Source organism: Panthera uncia (assembly GCF_023721935.1).
Source record: "Panthera uncia isolate 11264 chromosome B3 unlocalized genomic scaffold, Puncia_PCG_1.0 HiC_scaffold_1, whole genome shotgun sequence".
In the NCBI taxonomy this organism is placed as follows: Eukaryota; Metazoa; Chordata; class Mammalia; order Carnivora; family Felidae; genus Panthera; species Panthera uncia.
Genome location: NW_026057582.1, coordinates 30,578,185 through 30,598,051, shown reverse-complemented (window position 1 = coordinate 30,598,051; position 19,867 = coordinate 30,578,185). Strand labels below are relative to the sequence as shown.

The 19,867-nt window shown below is 39.4% G+C and overlaps 1 protein-coding gene across 2 annotated transcripts; it reads right to left on the bottom strand.

Annotated features, from left to right (window-relative positions):
• Positions 1-335: 335 nt before the first annotated feature.
• LOC125909390 (cytochrome c oxidase assembly protein COX16 homolog, mitochondrial) lies at positions 336-19,308 on the bottom strand. 2 transcript variants are annotated; one of them, XM_049612563.1, is made up of 5 exons: positions 18,810-19,137; positions 16,515-16,586; positions 11,463-11,525; positions 7,504-8,585; positions 336-2,232 (listed from the first exon to the last, which is right to left on the bottom strand). In XM_049612563.1, the coding sequence occupies exons 1-4, from the start codon at positions 18,876-18,878 to the stop codon at positions 8,463-8,465; spliced, it is 327 nt and encodes a 108-aa protein (XP_049468520.1). In that variant the 5' UTR covers positions 18,879-19,137; the 3' UTR covers positions 336-2,232; positions 7,504-8,462. The 2 variants fall into 2 exon arrangements, with proteins under 2 accessions (XP_049468520.1, XP_049468519.1); XM_049612562.1 differs by lacking the exon at positions 7,504-8,585 and having other exon boundaries at positions 18,810-19,308.
• Between the last annotated feature and the right edge of the window lie 559 nt (positions 19,309-19,867).

Below are 19,867 nucleotides of genomic sequence, written 5' to 3'. Positions count from 1 at the left end.
AGAAAAAGCAGCTGGAGTGAGCCAAAGAACTGAGCTGTTTAAAAAAATTCTTTTTTATTTTTTTTTAAATGTTTTTATTTATTTTTTCGACAGAGAGAGACAGAGCATGAGCAGGGGAGGGGCAGAGAGAGAGGGAGACACAGAATTGGAAGCAGGCTCCAGGCTCTGAGCTGTCAGCACAGAGCCCGATGTGGGGCTCGAACCCACAGACTGTGAAATCATGACCTGAGCTGAAATCGGACACTTAACCGACTGAGCCACCCAGGGTCCCCAGAACTGAGCTGTTTTTTTGTTTGTTTTAAAGAGAGCAGTTACTTTTTTTTTTTTTTTTAACGTTTATTTATTTTTGAGACAGAGAGAGAGCATGAACAGGGGAGGAGCAGTGAGAGAGGGAGACACAGAATCTGAAGCAGGCTCCAGGCTCTGAGCTGTCAGCACAGAGCCCGACGCGGGGCTCGAACTCAGGGACCGTGAGATCATGACCTGAACCGAAGCCGGACGCTTAACCGACCAAGCCACCCAGGTGCCCCCAGAACTGAGCTGTTTTAAAGCTTCTGGCTCTGTGCTGCCCACTAGAGGAGCCTGAACTATACCAGGTGGAGCCTGTTTTAACATTCTTCATTGAATAAACATTTTTTAGCATGTGTTCACCTAGCACTGTTACAAATGTCAAAAACAGTGTCCCTGCTCTCAGGAGCTTGTATCCTCACACATAGTCACAAATGGAGATATGCAGGCTTTATGACCTTTAGAAAAAAATAATGGTCCCTACCCGACCCTTTGAACTGCGAGTGAACAGGAGGGTTTGTTCAATTGGTAGTCAGGATAACTAAAGTTCAGCCCAGAATCATCTACTAATCACCTGGGTGACCTTGGGCAACTCGTCTCTTTTCCTCTGGCTTCATATTCCTCTTCTGTAAAATAAGGATCTTATTCAAAGATGGGTGATCTTTTGAGAAAATTTCACATTCTCTTATTCTGACACCTTAATAAATGCAGGCCCTACCTCAATTGTAGGAGAAACGGAGGCTTTTAGCTGGCATAAACTGATGAAGCGTCTAGATTTTTTTCTAGCAAAGAGTAGGAGATGTTATTTTCTGGGGCCAACTGTGGCCTGAGTGCATGGATTGACACTTGGCTATCTATGGGCTTCTCTGATCTTTACATACCAGAACTTAAGAGAAAGATCATGGTAAAAGCAATTAGCAAAGGAAAAGGGGGAAAGAGGGAACAAGACAACTGTGGTGCTTCTTGATTTCCTTAATGGGAAAGGAAAGAAGCAGATAGGGGACAGAAGGCTGCCCTTGGGGCCTTCACAATACTGTAAAGTCCAAGGAACTGCTTAGGAGTGGACACCTTTACACCACTTTTTCAAGATGTTTTCCCTGTGTGCTTCCCAATATACTTAGTCTGCTCGCCCAGGCCCTTCCCACAAAAATCACCAAACAAGCCTGAAGAACCTCCCTGCTGGGCCTTTGTTGGTGAAGAGCTGGGATTTCCGAAAGTGGGGTGTTTTCTCACACACGGTGTCCAGTGTAGGATTTGGGAGTTTCTTTTCTTGTTCCCCAATGCCTGAGGAAAACTTGATTTGCCCCGAAGGAATTCTCCAGATCAAGGAAAAGGCAATGTGCAAGGACATCATCCCTTTATGGCACAGGAGTAAACATGCCCCCCGGCGATGACATGGACTGGTGACTCATGCTGCTGAGGGCAGACCTCAGAGCTACCTGCCAGGGCCACTGTCCCAGATGGTCCCTCCCCACTCAGGTGCCCACCATGTGCGTCTGGGTATGTGTACATGTGTCTGTGGGGAGCAGGATGTTTGTGAAGCAGCAGGTTCGACGGCCCACCAGGAAGCTTTGATTATTACTGCCTGCAGGCATCTGATGCTCAGGAGCCCTGGTTTCTGGTGTCAAGGTTTATGTTGGCAAGAAAAGGGAGGTGAGAAAAAAATAGGAGAAAGCGGAGCACAAAGCACGAAGGCAGAGGGAATAGCTGTAGAAAGGGAGTAGAGCCCAGCTGGTTGGCAGCTCCTCAGAACACCAGATGTGGAAGATTTTCTCGTCTGTGCTTTGTTAGGACTCCTGGTTGTGGAGTGCAGGGTTCATGTGGTTCTGATGCGCTGAAGGCATCGGCAGGTCCTTGGGGAGCCAACTCTGCACACAGAGGACACAAGTAGCTGAGGCGGCCGAGGTGATTCGCCCAGCCTGGAATCTCCTGGCCCCACGGGATCTAAAGGGAGAATGCAGAGGGGGAACAGTCAGGATTCAGGATTATGGGACCCCTGTAGAGAGAGCAGCCTTACGCCGGGGCTGGGCTTCACGGAGTCAGAGCCGCCAAATTCAGTCTTGTGTGGTCTTAGCACGCCCTCTGCTGGCGTTAGGCAGTGACTCTAAGGCTTTCTCACACCGGGATGCTGGATGGGAGCATCACAGACGTCTCGTGCCTCTCAACCCTGTTGTCCTCGAATCTAGTCTCCACTCTTACAGTCTAAAAAATCCCACTGCAGAAATCTGTCGTCCACTTTCCCCCTATCATTTGCTGAGGCAGCTAGAAGGTTTAAACATTGTTTAAGGGTCAAAAGGCAGAAAATCAGTTAAAAAAAAAGTTTTGTTTTTTTTTTTTAATATATGAAATTTATTGTCAAATTGGTTTCCATACAACACCAAGTGCTCATCCCAAAAGGTGCCCTCCTCAATACCCATCACCCACCCTCCCCTCCCTCCCACCCCCCATCAACCCTCAGTTTGTTCTCAGTTTTTAAGAGTCTCTTATGCTTTGGCTCTCTCCCACTCTAACCTCTTTAAAAAAAAAAAAGTTTTTAATGAATTATTTGAAGCCATGACTTCAGACAGAATGTCTATCATCTGTAAGCAAACCATTTTTCATCTACTGGTCAATGATAGTACCAACCACTCCTTTATCACCTATCTTCTCTGCCTGTTTCTCTACTGAGTGCCTCGCATACTTCACTAGGTTAACTGGCTGAGACAACTACAAAACTCCCAATTCACAGGCAAGTTAACGGAGACTGAAGTGGGTTATGTAATCTGTGTAAGATTTGTAATCTGTTTGTCATGTTTGTAATCTGACAAACTGACAAGATTCCAGTTCAAGTCTATCAGTTTGTGTATTTTCCCACTGAACTTTGCTGTTTGCAGAAGGGACATAGATCATGCAGATCTTTCCACACAGGATTGTTACTGATAGATGTCTGTGCAATGTTATTAAAATACTGTTTTAGGTGTGACATTTTGTTAAGAACTTCGTTATTACTAATAATTGTTACCTATTTAATAGCTAACATCTGTCAAGTACTTTCTCTATGCCATTGTTCTAAGCTTTACATAACTAACTCACATCAACTCTATGATGTTGCTACTGTTATTCCCATTTTCCACATGAGGAAACAGGGCCACCAAGTAGTTAAATATTTTTCCCAAGACTATACATGTATATTTAAATTATCAAATGTAACGTTCCTCACTATGGTTCCTCACTAGTTCCCTGTGGCAGAAAAGAGCTTATTTTCTGTCAAGTGGTTTTCTGCATCTTGATAGGATTATGTGGTTTTTACTCTTAATTCCATTGATGTGGTATTACGTACTAATTTTTTAATGTTGTCAATCTTGCATTCCTGAGATAAACCTCACTTGATCATGATGTATAACTCTGTGTTACTGGATTCGTGTGCTCATATTTTGTTGAGGGTTTTTACATCTACATTCACAGGAGGTATTGGTCAGTAACTTTCTTGTTATGTCTTTGGTATTTTTATCAGGATACTAGTTTCATAAAATGAGTTAGGAAATGTTCCATTCTCTGCTACTTTTTTGGAAACGTTTGTAAAGAATTGGCATTTGTTCTTCTTTTAAATATTTGGTAGAATTCACAACAAAGCCATCTGGGTCTGGGTTTTTCTTTGTGGGTATTTTTTTTTTAAACCAATTCAGTACCTTGTTATAGGTCTATTCAGATTTATATTCCTTCTTGAATCGGTTTTGGTAGTTTGTGTCTTTCTAGGAATTTGTTTATTTAACCTAAATTACCTAACTCATTGGCATAGAATTGCTTATAGCATTCCCTTAAAGTTTTTTTAACTTTTAATTTCTGTAAGGTTGCTAGTAATGTCCCCCTTACATTCCTGACTTTAATAATTTGGGTCTTGTTTCTTTTTTTATTTTAATCAATCTAAAGGCTTGTCAATTTTGTTGCTCTTAAAAAAAAAGAACCTTTGGGGGCGCCTGGGTGGCTCAGTCGGTTGAGCGTCCGACTTCGGCTCAGGTCACGATCTCGCAGTCCGTGAGTTCGAGCCCCGCGTCAGGCTCTGGGCTGATGGCTCAGAGCCCAGAGCCTGCTTCCGATTCTGTGTCTCCTTCTCTCTCTGCCCCTCCCCCGTTCATGCTCTGTCTCTCTCTGTCTCAAAAATAAATAAATGTTAAAAAAAAAAAAAAAAGAACCTTTGGTTTCATGGATTTCTCTATTGTGTTTCTGTTCTCTTCCGTTTACTTCTTTCTAATCTTTATTTACTTTCTGTTTGCTTTAGGTTTTGTTTACTCTTCTTTTTCAACTGTGTTAAGGTGAAACGCTAAGTCACTAATTTGAGATCTTTTCTTGAAATAGATGTCTATAGCTACACATTTCAATCTAAGTGCTGTTTTGATACATCCCGTAGTTTTGGTATGTTGTATCTTCATTTGGATTCACCTAAAAGTATTTATTATTTCCGTTTTGATTTTTTCTCCAACCAGTTGGGACATTCAATTACATTTCATTTTCATATACATGTAAAATTCCAAAATTTTCTCTATAGTTGATTTCTTACAGTCCTAGAACATGTTTGAAATTAGTATGATTGAAATCCTTTTAAATTTATTGAGGCTTGTTTTATGGCAAAAAGTTTATCCTGGAGAATGTTTCATGCGCACCTGAAAAGAATGTCTTCTTCTCTTGTTGGGTAATCCATAGATGTCAGGTCAAGTTGGTTTACAGTGTTGTTCAAGTCTTCTATTAACGTAGATAGATGGTCTTCTGCCTAGTTGTTCTATCCATTATTAAAGGTGGAGTACTTAGGTCTCCCACTGTAATTATAAAATTGCCTTTTTCTACATTTTTGCTTCTTATATTATTGGAATGTGTTGTTAGTTGTATATATGTTTTATAATCGTTGTATCTTGACTATTGATCATTTATCATTATAAAATGTTCTTCTTTGTCTCTTGGAATAATTTTTGCCTCAAAGTATACTTTTTCTGATATTAGACAGCCAAAGCAGCTCCCTTTGGTTACTATTTGCATGGTATACATTTTTCCATCCTTATACTCTGAACTTACAGTGTCTCTGAATCTAAAGTGAGCCTCTTGTAGACAGCATACAACTGGATCATGTTTTTTTATCCATTCTGTCAATCTCTGCTTTTAAATTTGTGAATATAATTCTTTTATTCAATTTAATTAATGTAAATAATTCAATTTACTTAATGTAAATTGATAGGGGCACCTGGATGGCTCAGTCGGTTAAGCATCCAACTTCAGCTCAGGTCATGATCTCACGGTTTGTGGGTTCGAGCCCCACATCAGGCTCTGTGCTGACAACTTAGAGCCTGGAACCTGCTTCAGATTCTGTGTCTCCCTCTCTATCCCCCCCCCCCCCCCCGCTCATGCTCTCTCTCTCTCAAAAATAAACATTAAAAAAAATTTCATTAATGTAAATTGATAAGTACCCTTTCGTCTATTTTTACTATTTTCTACCTGTCTTTTGTATTTGTTTCTTTTGCTTTCTTTTGTATTAGGAAGATATTTTCTAGTGTAACATTTAATACCTTTTATGATTTTTAACTACATTTTTGAGTGATTTTCTTAAAGCTTACTCAAGGGCTTACAATATACATATTACTTACCAGAATCTACTTCAGATTTATACTAACTTAATTCCAGTAAGATATAAAAACTTTCTTCCTATTTACCCTGATCTTTCCCTACTTTCTTGGTGCTATTATTTTTATACATATTATAGCTATGCATTTCACAAACCCAACAAACGTTATAATTATTGATTTATGCTCTTCTATGTATTTGGAACAAGTTTTAAAAAATTATTTATAAACTTAAATACTAGCCTTCTTATTTATCATGTTTGGTTCTCTTCTTTGCTTCCTGTGGATTCAGTTATCTGGTATCATTTCCTTGCCCCAATAAAGCTTCATTCCCACTCCATTCTCTTACTGTATTATTGTCTAATATATTACATTTCTATATGTAGATCTCAAAATACATTTTATAGAAAGGGTTCTACTTGTTCTTAAACAAATTAAGAAGGGGAAAAATTGTAATTGTACTTTTTTTTTAAGTTTATTTATTTTGAGAGGTGGGAGGGGCAGAGAGAAAGGAAGAGAGAGAATCCCAAGCAGGCTCCATGCTGTCAGTGCAGAGTCTGATGTGGGGCTTGGACTCACAAACTGTGAGATCATGACCTGAGCCAAAACCAACAGTTGGATACTTAAGCAACTGAGCCACCCACGTGCCCCTGTAGTTGTACTTCGTAAAAAATAATTACCCAATTACCTTTATCAGTGCTCTTTTGTCATTTCTTATGGATTTAACTACTTTCTGGTATCATTTCCCTCTCTTTCCTCAGTCATGTCTATTCTTTTTTTTTTTCTTTAGTCATGTCTATTCTATGGATGACCCTATCAAAGGCATTTCTGTTACACGGTTTTTGATTTCTAGAATTTCCCTTTACTTCTTAAAACTTCCATCTCACTGCTTACATTACCCATCTGTTCTTGCATTTTGTGTATTTTTTCCATCAGAACTCTAAACATCTTAATCATAGTTATTTTAAAGTATCAATCTGATAAATCCAATATTCCTACCATATATGAATCTGATTATAATGCTTGGCCTTTTCAAACTGTGCCTTTTGTATTTTAGAATGCCTTGTAGTTTCTTTGTTCAAAGTTGGACATGATATCCAGTTGGACTGGGTAAAAGAAACTCCGGTGAAGAACCTTTAGGGATGTGGTGGTAATGTGAAGGGGGAGGGGAACATTCTATAATCTTATGATTAGGTCTCAGTCTTCTAGTCATCGTGGTCCCACATGACCTTCACGACTACTTTTCAGTCTTCCTCCCCACATCCTCACCCCATTTAGGTGAACAGGAAGGCTAGGAGGGGCTGATGTCGGGTATTTCCCTTACTACAGAGTTGGTTAGACTCTGGTAAAATCCAGTGTGATTAGTCTCTAGCAAAAGTCTCCTTTGAGGCCAGGCTTTTGTTAAAGAGAACAAAATTTAGGGGACATATTTCAGAATAGTTAATTTTTCCTCCCCCTACTGAAATCACAAGATTTTCCTCTAATATTCACTGCAAGAACCTGGTGGGGCCCCAGGAAGTAAACCTCATCAAAGTGTGCCCCTGGCCTGGTCTCTAGGAGTTTTTAACTCAAATTAGTCCATGCTCAGTCTCCAGTAATTAGGCAATTACCCTTTAAGCATTCCTACCTGGTGTGGCTTCCAGGTGGTTTCTCCTCCAGGTAACCTGTGATCCTCTGTATTTGTGCGTCTCAAATTTTCCAGTGGTGGTTTTGTTCTGTGTCCTCAATTCTCTCATGGATCAAAGAATAGTTGTTGATTTTCAGTTTTTTCAGCTTATCCTTTGTGTGAGGATGGGACGTGTGACTTCCAAGGTTCCTATCTGTTGGACCGGAAACTGAAGTCCCCTATGCAGTTTTTAAAGAAACTGCCAAAGAATTTTCTAGACCACTTGTACCATTTTACATTATACCAGCAATGTGTTTGAGATCTAGTTTCTCCACATCTTTGCCAGCATTTGGAATTGTCCCTTTTTTATTTTAGCTGTTCTAATAAATATGTAGTGATTTCTCAGTGTAGTCTAAATTTGTATTTCCCTAATGACCAGAGATGTCAATCATTCTTTTCAGGTGCCTGTTTGCCATTCATATGCCCTCTCCAGTGAAATGTCACTTTATGTCTTTTGACCATTTTCTGATTGGATTGTTTGCTTTTTTACAATTGAGTTTTTGGAGCTCTTTATATATTCTAGATAGGAGTCTTTTAGCAGATATGTGGTCGACAAATATTTTCTGGATATTTTCTCAAATATTTTCTCAAATATTTTCAGTCTGGAGAGGTATTTTCTTAACATGTTCTAATGGTATCAATGCAATCATCAGGTTAAGACTTTGGAGACTGATTAGTAGTATTATAAGCAAAACCAAAACTCTTATCAGCCTGTGATCAGTATTATTTTTCTACATAGGTTTGACATAAAATCACTGTGTAATGTTACTTTGACTTTTATCAAAAGTATCTGTCATCACATTGCTCACATCCAGGCTTCTGCAGGTCTGAGATTTTCTTCCCACTGAATATGTAGCAAGAATTCCAGTGGATGGCATTTTTGTCAAAAAGAAAAAAAAGAAAGAAAGAAAAGAATCCACTTAGGTTGTCTTAGTCTTAGTCTTAAGGATTTCTGGATTTCGTCCTTGGAGGAGGTCAGGATCTTCCCAAGGCCTGGGTCCTCGAATATTCTTCCAGTCATCAAAAGTGGAATCCTTTATTTTCTATATAGCCACAAAAATTAAAGCATATATATTAGTGTAGGAGGCATGTAGCTTTGATTAGGACATCACTGATTCATCAATGAATAAATGAGTGGAAAAAATCCAATTTTAGCAAACAAATCAACTGCATATCACGCATAATAATTGAAAAAATGGCATATCTCTTAGGGTTTGGAAGTTTTCTCGCTTGCTAGTCATGTTAATTAGACTATCTTTCCCCCCCATCAGAATAAAATTATCAAATTATAGAGGGTCTACATGCTTTATTTCTGAGAATACAAAGAAAGGGAAGAAGCTGGGAAAACAAAAATCCAGCTCCGAAGGTTAAACGAACATAATAATGACTAGCATGGGTTAGCATGGGTAATGGTAGTAAGTAAGAGGGGAAAAACAAAGGTAGAGACCCTAATGCCTGCTAGAAGGAAGAAAAGAGGCCAAGATGATTTGTCCTGCACATGAGAAATGAGCCTGAGCCAGAGAATGAAAAGACATTCCCCAGAGCTGCCGTGAGCCAATCCCTTTCAGTCAGTAAAACCTAGTTTCAACCAGTCTGGATCACTGTACCTTCAGTGAGTGTGAAGTATCTCTCAGCACAGAGGTAGGATAAAGGGAAGAATATAAAGGTTTCTTCACCCTTCAACACCACTCTGACAACAAGTTTTCTACAACTGCTTTATCTGTTCTCGAATTACTGCTGAAATAATATAGAAAAAGAGACTCACAGAACACAGAATAGCTTATATCCAAAGATAAGGAAAATGACATAAATTTACATGGACCCTGGTAACAAAAATAAAAAGGAGCATTTCTCTTTTACTAAGAAGCTGTATAACTTGGGGCACCTGGGTGGCTCAGTCAGTCAAGCATCCGACTTTGGCTCAGGTCACGATCTTGCAGTTCACGATTTCGAGCCCCGCATCAGGCTCTGTGCTGACAGCTCAGAGCCTGGAGTCTGCTTTGGATTCTGCATTTCCCTCCTTCTCTCTGCCCGTCCCCCACTCACACTGTCTCTCTCTCTCTCTCTGTCAAAAATAAACATTAAAAAAAAAAAAAAGAAGCTGTATAACCTTGGACAAGTGATTTAAGCTGTCTGGGCACTATTCCCTCCTAAGTAATAATAAAAAGGCTTGACCAAATGGTCTACATGGTTTCTTCAGTTCTCAAATTCTATGATTTCCAAAATAAGTAAAGGAAAATTTATCCCCAGACAAACCCTCCAGAGCCATCACTACTGACATAGTGCTTATAGACTGAGAAGGAGCAAGTTACAGGTTTTGAAAAACTAGTGGGGAAGCAGAGAACTTAACCACTCTCTAAATTTCACTTATAGGATGTCTGTATTAAATATATGTGGATGAACAAGATTGTACTAATTTAAGGTGCAGGAGAGTAAATTATTTTAAAGTTTAGTTATGAAATGATTCAGTTACAAAAAGGTCTGAAGAAAGAATAATGGCCTCTACCCAGGTAATGTAAGATATATGCTCAAGAGAACTGAAGAATAATTCTTCGATGGGATGCAAGTTGGTAAAACAACTTCACGCGAGAGGGTTCCAAGTCTTCAAAGATCTTTGGTGAATGAAAGAGTCTCTGTGGAATTCTGCAAAACATGTACGGTCACTGAAGACTACACTGTACACGTGGTGGGCAAGACCACTTACGGCTTACCACTTAACCAACTGCTACAGAACTGAGCACGGAACGGAATCAAGAAGAAAGCAGTGTCAATACTGATTTTCAGCCCTGCTGGTGTGGGACCTCTCTTTAACACCGAGTTGCTCCTTTGGCATACAGCTTAGGCACCAAAAGCTAGTCTTTAGAAATAAGGATCATGCCAAGAGGAAGACCCGCGTTAGACTCGGTCCAACAGAGCTTAAGGCCAAGCTCTGACAACATCCTCTGGGGAGGCAATTTGGAGAATGAGTCTCATAGGGTTACAGCAGTTTAGGGAACGCCAAAGACTTTCCACAGATCCTCCCTCAAAAAGACAAAACCGAGCTCAAAATGATCAGCCAATAATTGAAGTGCCTGCTAAAATGAGAGTCGACGTTCTTCAATGTATTATTTATAATGTTCACCTTTCAAGCAAAAATGATCAAACATACAAAGAAATGGGAAAATATGACCCACAGTCAAAAAAACGAACAGACTCCAAGAAATGGAGCACACCCTCCTCACCACATCCTATATTAAACACTTTGGTTTCTGATCAGATGAGTGGAAAATGACACCTCATTATAACTTTAACTAACATTCCTCTAAGTTTAGTACCTCTTTATATGTCTAAGAATGATATTTATTTCCTTTTCTCTGTAGTCTTTACACGCTTTGCCCATGTTCCTACTGCCCACCTAAATTGTTAAACTTTTCCGTATTGATCTGCAGGCGCTCTTCATATTTAAATTAATTCATCATGATAAGATAAACAACAGTTTTAGGATGTCTCATTTAACCAGTGACTTTATATACATTTTTTAAGGCTGAACTTTTGAATTTTTATATATAAACTCATCAATCTTTCCCTGTAAAGCTTTGGAATTTTGTATCACATTTAAATCAGCTTTTCTGACTCAAGACCACAGAAAAGAATCTCCATTTTTTTTTCTCCTAGTATTTTTAGCATTGCTTTTTTATTTTTAAATTCTTGTTCCATCTAGAATTCATCCATTTATAGTATATGAAATATAGATCCATCCTTATTTTCTTTCCAAATGACTACATAGTTGCCCCAATACCATACTGTTTAAGATAAATAATTTTCTTCTGCACTGGTAATCATTTCCGTTAACCTTAAGAGAGAGCGAATCAGTCACCGACCGGGAAGACGGTTACAAAAGAGAGGCTGTATTAAGATACAATACATATTAACGTATGTACCTCATACTCTGATTCCAATGACACTTTATTCATTTTCAGCTTTTTTTCTAATTCAGGATCAATCTGTAGAAAAGAAAGAGGAGCCGTAAGTTGTTCAAGTCTCTTACATTCAACTGTGAATGTAAAAAGTTATATAAGGGATGGCTGGGGAGGTGTGGCAGGTGACAAACACACGACAAAATCTCTCCCACCCGATAGCGTAATGACAGCTAACGTACTACCACCACTACTGTAATTATCAGCAGCCTGTATTCGCCAGCACTCTTCATATGCCAGGCATTCTGACATACATTATCTCTTGTAATCCTCACCGAAACTTATGAGATAATTATTATGATGATGATCACAAGTGAAGATAATGGGACACAAGGAGTTCGAATCGCTTGTTGAAGAGGAAGAAACTGGCTTTGAAACTTGGCCCTCTGCCTCCAGAGTCCATGCTGTTAACAACCACCCTAAATGATAAATAACATAAAATACAAACAAAATAACATAAAAATACTAATAAGTATAGTGCTGCTCTTGAAAACAAAAAATAAGACCTTCAATACACCTGAAATAAAGAAGCATCGAAGAAAAAATTCAACAAGAGTCCACAGTAGTAAACAGGAGCTGATGCCATGTTACCTATGCGTGGCAAAGTGTTGAGGAAAGAAGAATGTGATCACTGAAATTGATAAACAACAGAACCCAAATTAAAATAAATGGAATAGCAGAATAGTAACTGAACACAGCTTAAGACCATTAATACACTAGGGTGCCTGGGTGGCTCAGTTGATTGAGTGTCCGACTTCAGCTCAGGTCATGATCCCAAGGTCATGAGATTGAGCCCCGTGTCAGGGTCCACACTGAAGGTGGAGCCAGCTTGGGATTCTCTGTCTCCCTCTCTGTCTCTCTGCCTTTTCCCCACTCATGCTCTCTCTTTCTCAAAATAAATAAACTTAATTAAAAAAAAAAAAAAAAGATCATTAATACACTAGAAATACCATTAGAATAATGCACAAGAATTGGGATGAAGGAAAGAGAAGGCCTATGATGAAAGCTACATCTAAAAGCCCCAATATAGTTCTGTTGGGGATTTCAGAATTAGAGAACAGAGAGAATGGAGGAAGGGATATAATTAAATAATTGACCAGTAATTAACTGAGTAATATTTAGAAAAGCAAGAGTCCTCAGCCTGAAACAACACAAGAAAAAATAACCACAACAAAACAAAAACAGCCTATTCTTAATTGAGTAATAGTAAAGTGTTAGAATATTAAGAATAGGGGCGCCTGGGTGGCTCAGTCTGACTGAGTGTCTGACTTCAGCTCAGGTCATGATCTTGCGTTCAGTGGAGTTCAAGCCCTATGTCAGGCTTTGTGCTGACAGCTCAGAGCCTGGAGCCTGCTTCAGATTCTGTGTCTCCTTCTCTCTCTGCCCCTCCCCAACTTGTGCTCTCTCTCTCAAAAATAAATAAACATTAAAAAAAATAACACAGTCATTTGGCTTTCTCTTTCAGTGATGTTTGGACCATGCTGGCATTGGTATTGTAATTGTTCTCATTCTCATTATCTAAATCTTAGAAAACATGATCACAACATTAACAATGTTAAGAATTAAACTAGCTCTATTTCAAAGGAAAAAGAGGGGCGCCTGGGTGGCGCAGTCGGTTAAGCCTCCGACTTCAGCCAGGTCACGATCTCGCGGTCCGTGAGTTCGAGCCCCGCGTCAGGCTCTGGGCCGATGGCTCGGAGCCTGGAGCCTGTTTCCGATTCTGTGTCTCCCTCTCTCTCTGCCCCTCCCCCGTTCATGCTCTGTCTCTCTCTGTCCCAAAAATAAATAAAAAAACGTTGAAAAAAAAAATTTCAAAGGAAAAAGAAAGAATACTCAGGATTATAATGCACTTATATGCACACTTAGGTCATATTACTTGGAGCGATGCAACAATGGATGGTCCATTATTGTAGTTCCATGGTTGTTAGTATTAAGAGTCAGGAGAACAAAAAAGAACCACCACCACTAAGAATGGCGATAAGGTAGATAAGGGGTGTCTGGGTGGCTCAGGTCAAAATCACACAGTTCATGAGTCTGGGTTCTCTGCGTCTGGCTCTCTGCGTTCCGCTCTCTGCATCCAGTTCTCTACGTTGAGCTCTCTGGTGTCAGCACAGAGCCCATTTCAGATCCCACTTCAGATCCTCTATTCCCCTTTCTCTCTGCCCCTCCCCCATTTGCACTCGGTCTCTCTCAAAATAAATAAGTAACCTTAAAAAAAACAAAAGAATGGCATAAACTATGCCCTATGTATTTCACACGAGAATTGAAAGCTAGTGCTTTCAGTTCATTTTTTTAGCCCACCTCTTGGATTCTGTACTTTCCTTTCCACTTTCCTTACCAATGACTGAAAAGCAGGAGTTTCTGTGTTCTGGGATGCCAGACTTTCAGTACTAAAATCAGGACATTTCCAGGCAAACTAAGATGGCCAGTCACTCCAAATCAATACTGTCTTTCTCCACCCTTCTCAACACTTCTCAGCTGAACTTATCCTAGTCTTTCTCAACGACATTTGTACTCTCAACCTCAGACTTGATCCCCCCCTTACTCTCAGCAATTCTGTCCTTTTGACTCCCCCTTGCTCTTGGTCTCTCAACCCTAATAACCCCAGTTAACCTCAATGAATCATCCTGTTAATCCCTCTCACATTCAGTCCACCTTATCCTCTTTATCTTGTCTGAACTCAATCTCACCCAAACACTGACTCTTGACTTCATCTGAGTTTGACTTCTGAACATCAACCAACCTGGACTTCTCAATCTCAGGTCTTGTCCTCTGATCCTTCTCACTTGAACTCTGTCCACTCAGCCTCCTCCCATAGACTTGACCAACCGCATCCTCTCAACCTTGTTCTCGTCAACCAACCTTGTCCTCTCAATTGCAATGAACCTCATTCTATTTCACCTTTCTTCTCTTTAAGCCCATCTTCTAAACTTCTCCTATTAATGCAATCTCCCTCATTCTCTCTCCTTAACTCGGTGAATGGCATCATCATTTATCCAGTCCACAAAACCAAAACCTCAAGCTGGGCAAGACATATTCATTTTTTTATATTATATACATCACATTAGTCATCAAATACTATCAATTAGCTACTAAAAATTTTTTTTCTGGAACCCACTTATTTCTAACTTCATTGCAAATATTTTATTTCAAGTTTCATTACTGTCCATGTGTACTACTGCCAAAGCACCCTAACAGGTCTCAACTCTCCCCTTCCACCTTGCTCAATCCCCATCTGTCTTGTCCCATCCATGGCCAGAGGGATTTCTAAAATGAACATCTGACGATATGCCCAATACTCCTCCTGTGTTATAGAATATCATTTTCAACATTTAGCTAACACTCATCCAATTTTTTTTTAAAGTTTATTTTGAGAGAGAGAGAGAGAGAGCACGTACACGTGCTCAAGGGAGGGGAAGAAAGAGAGGAAAAGAGAGAATCCCAAACAGGCTCTATTCTGTCAGCATGTGGAGTCCCACATGGGGCTCCAACCCACAAACTCTGAGATCTGTGAGAAACTGTGAGATTATGACCTGGGCTGAAATCAAGAGTCAGACTGAGCCGCCCAGGTGACCCAACACTTACTCATTCGTAGGGTCATAATTCAAAGGTTAATGCCTCTAGCAAACCTTCTGTGATACCCCTTTCCCAAGTCTAAACTGTATGTCTCTAGTAATGTTTTATGCAAAACTCTAATATAGCATTTTATTGGGCAATGATGTAATTTGTTTGACTACATTTTTATACTGGATGTCTTCCAGCCTAAATTATGCCACAAGCTTTGTAAGAACTAATTTCTTGAATCTTTATCTATAGGATCTGCCACATGATAAATACATATGACAAATATTCAATTATTTTTCAAATATGTACAGTCATCCCACTTCCAAAAGTCAGATTATTATAACTTTCATCTTAAAGGGAAAGGGAAAAAAATTCCTTAATAAAATAAGTAGGATGCTAAAAGACACTTTTTAATACAGTTGATAATTGCTCTATTACCCCACAGAAATCACACATTCTTTTTAAATTTAATATTTACTCTAATATCTAATATCTTTAAGACTAGTTGGAATTGGCATTTCTCTTAAATCATAAAATTAACTGAGAAAACTAAATAGGCCTTTACTCTTTATTTTCCTATTGATAATTATTAATTAATATTATATATTATATATATTTCATTAGCAGACCTCAGTAACATTGGTAGTAAATCATATATATATTTCATCACACATATATATTTATATTTATATATAATATGAATATTAAATATCTTATATTTATCATATATAAATAACTTGGAAAAAACTCAAATATCACAAATGGCCACAAACAAAAACTACATACTTCTGAAAGAATTAATCAGGGTTCTTATGTAACACTTGGCTTGAATTTTTAAGTAACCGTGTAATCACAGAAGGTGAGAATCCTAACACTACCTCGAAATAGTCATGTAACCTTAGGCAAGTTACTTAAGTTCTCTGAACCTCAGCTTCCTCACCTGTAAATTTCATATATATATATATATATATATATATATATATATGCGTTATATATATGCATTATATATATATACACACACACACACACATAATTTATTATTTATAATGAAAACAATTTTCTTTTACTGTTAGTATATCAGTTTATATATCCATATAATTTATAAAATTACTGGTATTAATATGAAATGGAGAAATAAAATGGGAGTGAAACTGTCCCACATTCTTCAGTCCCTCCTAAATCCTAAAAACAACTACACCAGAGTCCATTTTATTGGAGAATACAGTATTGTAAATTTTCCAATGATGAAGAAGATTACTAAATTCTTTACATTTCATGATTCATTTCCAGATCATCACTCATGTTGTCTTACAGAATAAGGAAAAGTCCAAAGATTATATGGCCACCTTGAAAAGCAAGACAAAACTCAGACTGTTTAACACTGCATATACACATGTAAACCAGAACATACATATACACAGACACATGCTGAACACCAATTACAGTCCTTACTTTAATTTTCACAGCATCGTAGCGGATTTGTGAAAACTCACGAAGACCAAAAGAACCTCCAACAATCAGCACCTAAAACAAAGAAAGGAAACAATGAAACAAAATAGAAGTGCAAAATTCAGTCTAGCTATAGATTATTTATCTAAATGCCAACAGCGACCGCTTATATGAAATCCGATAGATTATTTTTCCTGGTGAGTTGCCATTCATCTGTTCAGAGTAAGTGCAGTATATACCATTACAAGAAAACATTTTAGCCCCTTACCAAATACCAGAATCAGTACCCCATACCTTCACTCGACCTGGTTTGGACAAGAAGGGAAGGAAAGTAGCATTAACATACACCTGGTATTCCAAGTCCTCTTCTGTATGTTGTTGAATAAAGATCCTAGGAAGCATTAATACTTATCCAAGAAAGGAAATAATTTCAGCTTGAAGATAAATGTAGTACATACGTGGCAATGAGAAAAAATGAAATATGGCCTTTTGTAGCAACATGGATGGAACTGGAGAGTGTGATGCTAAGTGAAATAAGCCATACAGAGAAAGACAGATACCATATGGTTTCACTCTTATGTGGATCCTGAGAAACATAACAGAAACCCATGGGGGAGGGGAAGGAAAAAAAAAAAAAAAAAAAGAGGTTAGAGTGGGAGAGAGCCAAAGCATAAGAGACTGTTAAAAACTGAGAACAAATTGAGGGTTGATGGGGGGTGGGAGGGAGGGCAGGGTGGGAGGGAGGGCAGGGTGGGTGATGGGTATTGAGGAGGGCACCTTTTGGGATGAGCACTGGGTGTTGTATGGAAACCAATTTGACAGTAAATTTCATATATTAAAAAATAAAAAATAAATAAATAAATAAATTAATAGGTATTAAAAAAAAAAAAAGATAAATGTAGTACAGAAATTACGGCATATTTGACTGATACTCGATGAAAAGGATGTATCTTTTGAGGTCTTTCCAGTAGTGCTGGGTTTCACAGCACTGAATTCAACATCTTCCTCTTCAATATTATTTATATGTTTAGGATTCATATTTTGAAACATGGTCCTCTAGGTCCAGTATAGACATAGAGACAAATATAGAGTAACATGTTTGGGGGAAAGGCTACTATGGTACTTTCCATTCCAGGAAATAAAACAAAACAGGAAACCTCTAAGTATCTAGAAGGTACTTCAACACTAGTGGTTTTAAGATCTGGCTTTGGTGATTTTGAAAAATAAGAAACAAAATCATACTGGCATTCACTGGCACATGCAGGTGACCTCAGGTTAGTGGCCACAATCACAATGCTTCTGAATGGATCTCCTTTTTGGGGCAAAGAAATCTATAGAGAGGATGGTTTTTACACATGCCCTGTGATCTACACAAATATAATTACTACACTACCTTTTAAGGCAGTTTTCTTTAAACTTTTTTTAAGGTCACTTCTCTCCTTTTGTTCTGCTAAAATGCACAAAGCTGGTGTCTTCACCTACACCAACACCTATTCATTCCAAAGTAATAAACTATTATGTATTTAAAACAAAGTGGCTTTTGTCCACATGCTGTACTGAAATTGTTTCATTTACTATGACATCAAGACTTGCTGAAGCAAAATAACTTGCCAAGGTGGATCAGCAAGTAAGAGGGGTTGTTGGGCTGGATTCCAACTCTGGTTGGTGTCATGTCAACCTCAACCTGCATCTTCAAAGATGAATGAGATCTTCAGGGAACTCGGTGTAGGGCTGTAGACAAACATATAAACACCACAACTACTTTCAATGTGCCTTAAAATTATCAATTATAATTTAGCGACTTTTGAAAGCTGTTACAGTGTGGCAGGTACGGTGCTAACCACTCAATTCACAAGGTTTTACTGAACTCCTAACAACAACCCGGGAAGAATTAAACCAGTTCACAAACCAGGAAGCTGAAATATAGAGATGCCCGAAATTGTACAGTTAAAGTAAATATATCTATTTCGACGATCCACAGCATCGTCAAAGAGTAGCAACAGGTTAAAAAGGCAAGTTTAGTAATCACCCAGTGCTGGAATAAAAGCTGGTTCTGACCTCGTTCTCTGAAGCACATCCTGGTAACTCTTAAGGAGGGTAAAAGATCCCACTACCGGCGGGGGCAGAAGTCTTAAGACTGCCTAGAAGCCTCTTCCTATCCTAGGTTGCTGCTCCCCGACGGCCACATCACAGACCCTAGCAGCCAGGATCCTGCCCACCTCGAGGCTCCACCCTTTTCGGAATCCGGACCCACCCCTTCCGGAATCCCGCCCCACACGTTTTCCTCCCTGCGCTCACCAGCATGGGGACTCCGTAGCGAAGGGTCTTGTTCTTGCGCAGGGCGCGCATCACCGCTTGTGTAGACATGACTGAACTCTCCGACGCACTTGGACGTCTAGCTCAACAGGCCCAGCGCGGCCTCCCGAATCTCGGCAGCTCGAGCTCCCTCCCCACGAGGAAGTCCTTCACTCGCCTCCTCTCCTTGGTCTCCCGATACTCGGTCCTCCCTTGATAGGCCTCCTCCAGGCAAAAGCAGTCGATGCGTCGTAACACGCTAGCGCGTCCGGGCGGAAATTCGAGTGTCGGCGGTTTGGTTCCGGCACTCTGGTTTGCAATCGGGACTGCGGCGTGTAACCCTGTCTGTAGTCATAAGCAAATGATGTCGAAACCCGTACCTCCCACGTTTGGGGTCTTGGCCAACGTCTTCCTACCTTCCCAAGCATATAGCCGCTCTATAAAGTCAGCTAACCAAAAAGAAAAAAAAAAAAAATTGAAGCTAGTACTACAGTTTCTTGTACTCTGGCTCTTTGTAGGATGGGGAGTTTACCGGCTTGATAGAGATTTTTAGAAATAAACCGCCACGAAAGGGTGGGTTGAGTGGCAATCAGTGTAGTACCTTGCTATCACTGGACATTTAATGCTAGTACTTTTACTGCCAGATAGCCTGTAATCTTCAGCCGTTTATGAATGTCCATTTTCCAATCACTCCGCAACCCTCCGGCACACATTTTTGCAGGTCATTCGAAGGTTCGAAGACAACAGCGATGAAAAAAATAACAATCCCTGTCTTAAAGAAAGAAGCTGGCAGTTTAATGGGCAAACAAATGAACGTGCCTTAAGTACGACCGTTGCTCAGGAAACAGCTCCCACGTGCCATTTGCCAGGTGAGTCAGAGAAAAAGCCTCACCTACCGAGTACTATTTGAGATGCCATAATAGTATAAAATACAGGTGACACGGGGTAATATTTCCCAGGCTAGCCCTGAAATCTTTCCATCTGCCCCTGCCTCTAGTGCCACCGAAACGTTCGTAGTTGAATCCTTTGTTATCTTTCCACATACTGAAGTCACCCCTGAG

Excerpts from the sequence above, each read along its gene's own strand:
- LOC125909390 (XM_049612562.1), bottom strand. The coding sequence starts at position 18,878 with ATGTCTACACAAGCGGTGATGCGCGCCCTGCGCAAGAACAAGACCCTT. Across the intron at positions 16,587-18,809 it reads GCTACGGAGTCCCCATGCTG|GTGCTGATTGTTGGAGGTTC; the intron begins GTGAGCGCAGGG and ends TCTTTGTTTTAG. Across the intron at positions 11,526-16,514 it reads ACGATGCTGTGAAAATTAAA|ATTGATCCTGAATTAGAAAA; the intron begins GTAAGGACTGTA and ends TCTTTTCTACAG.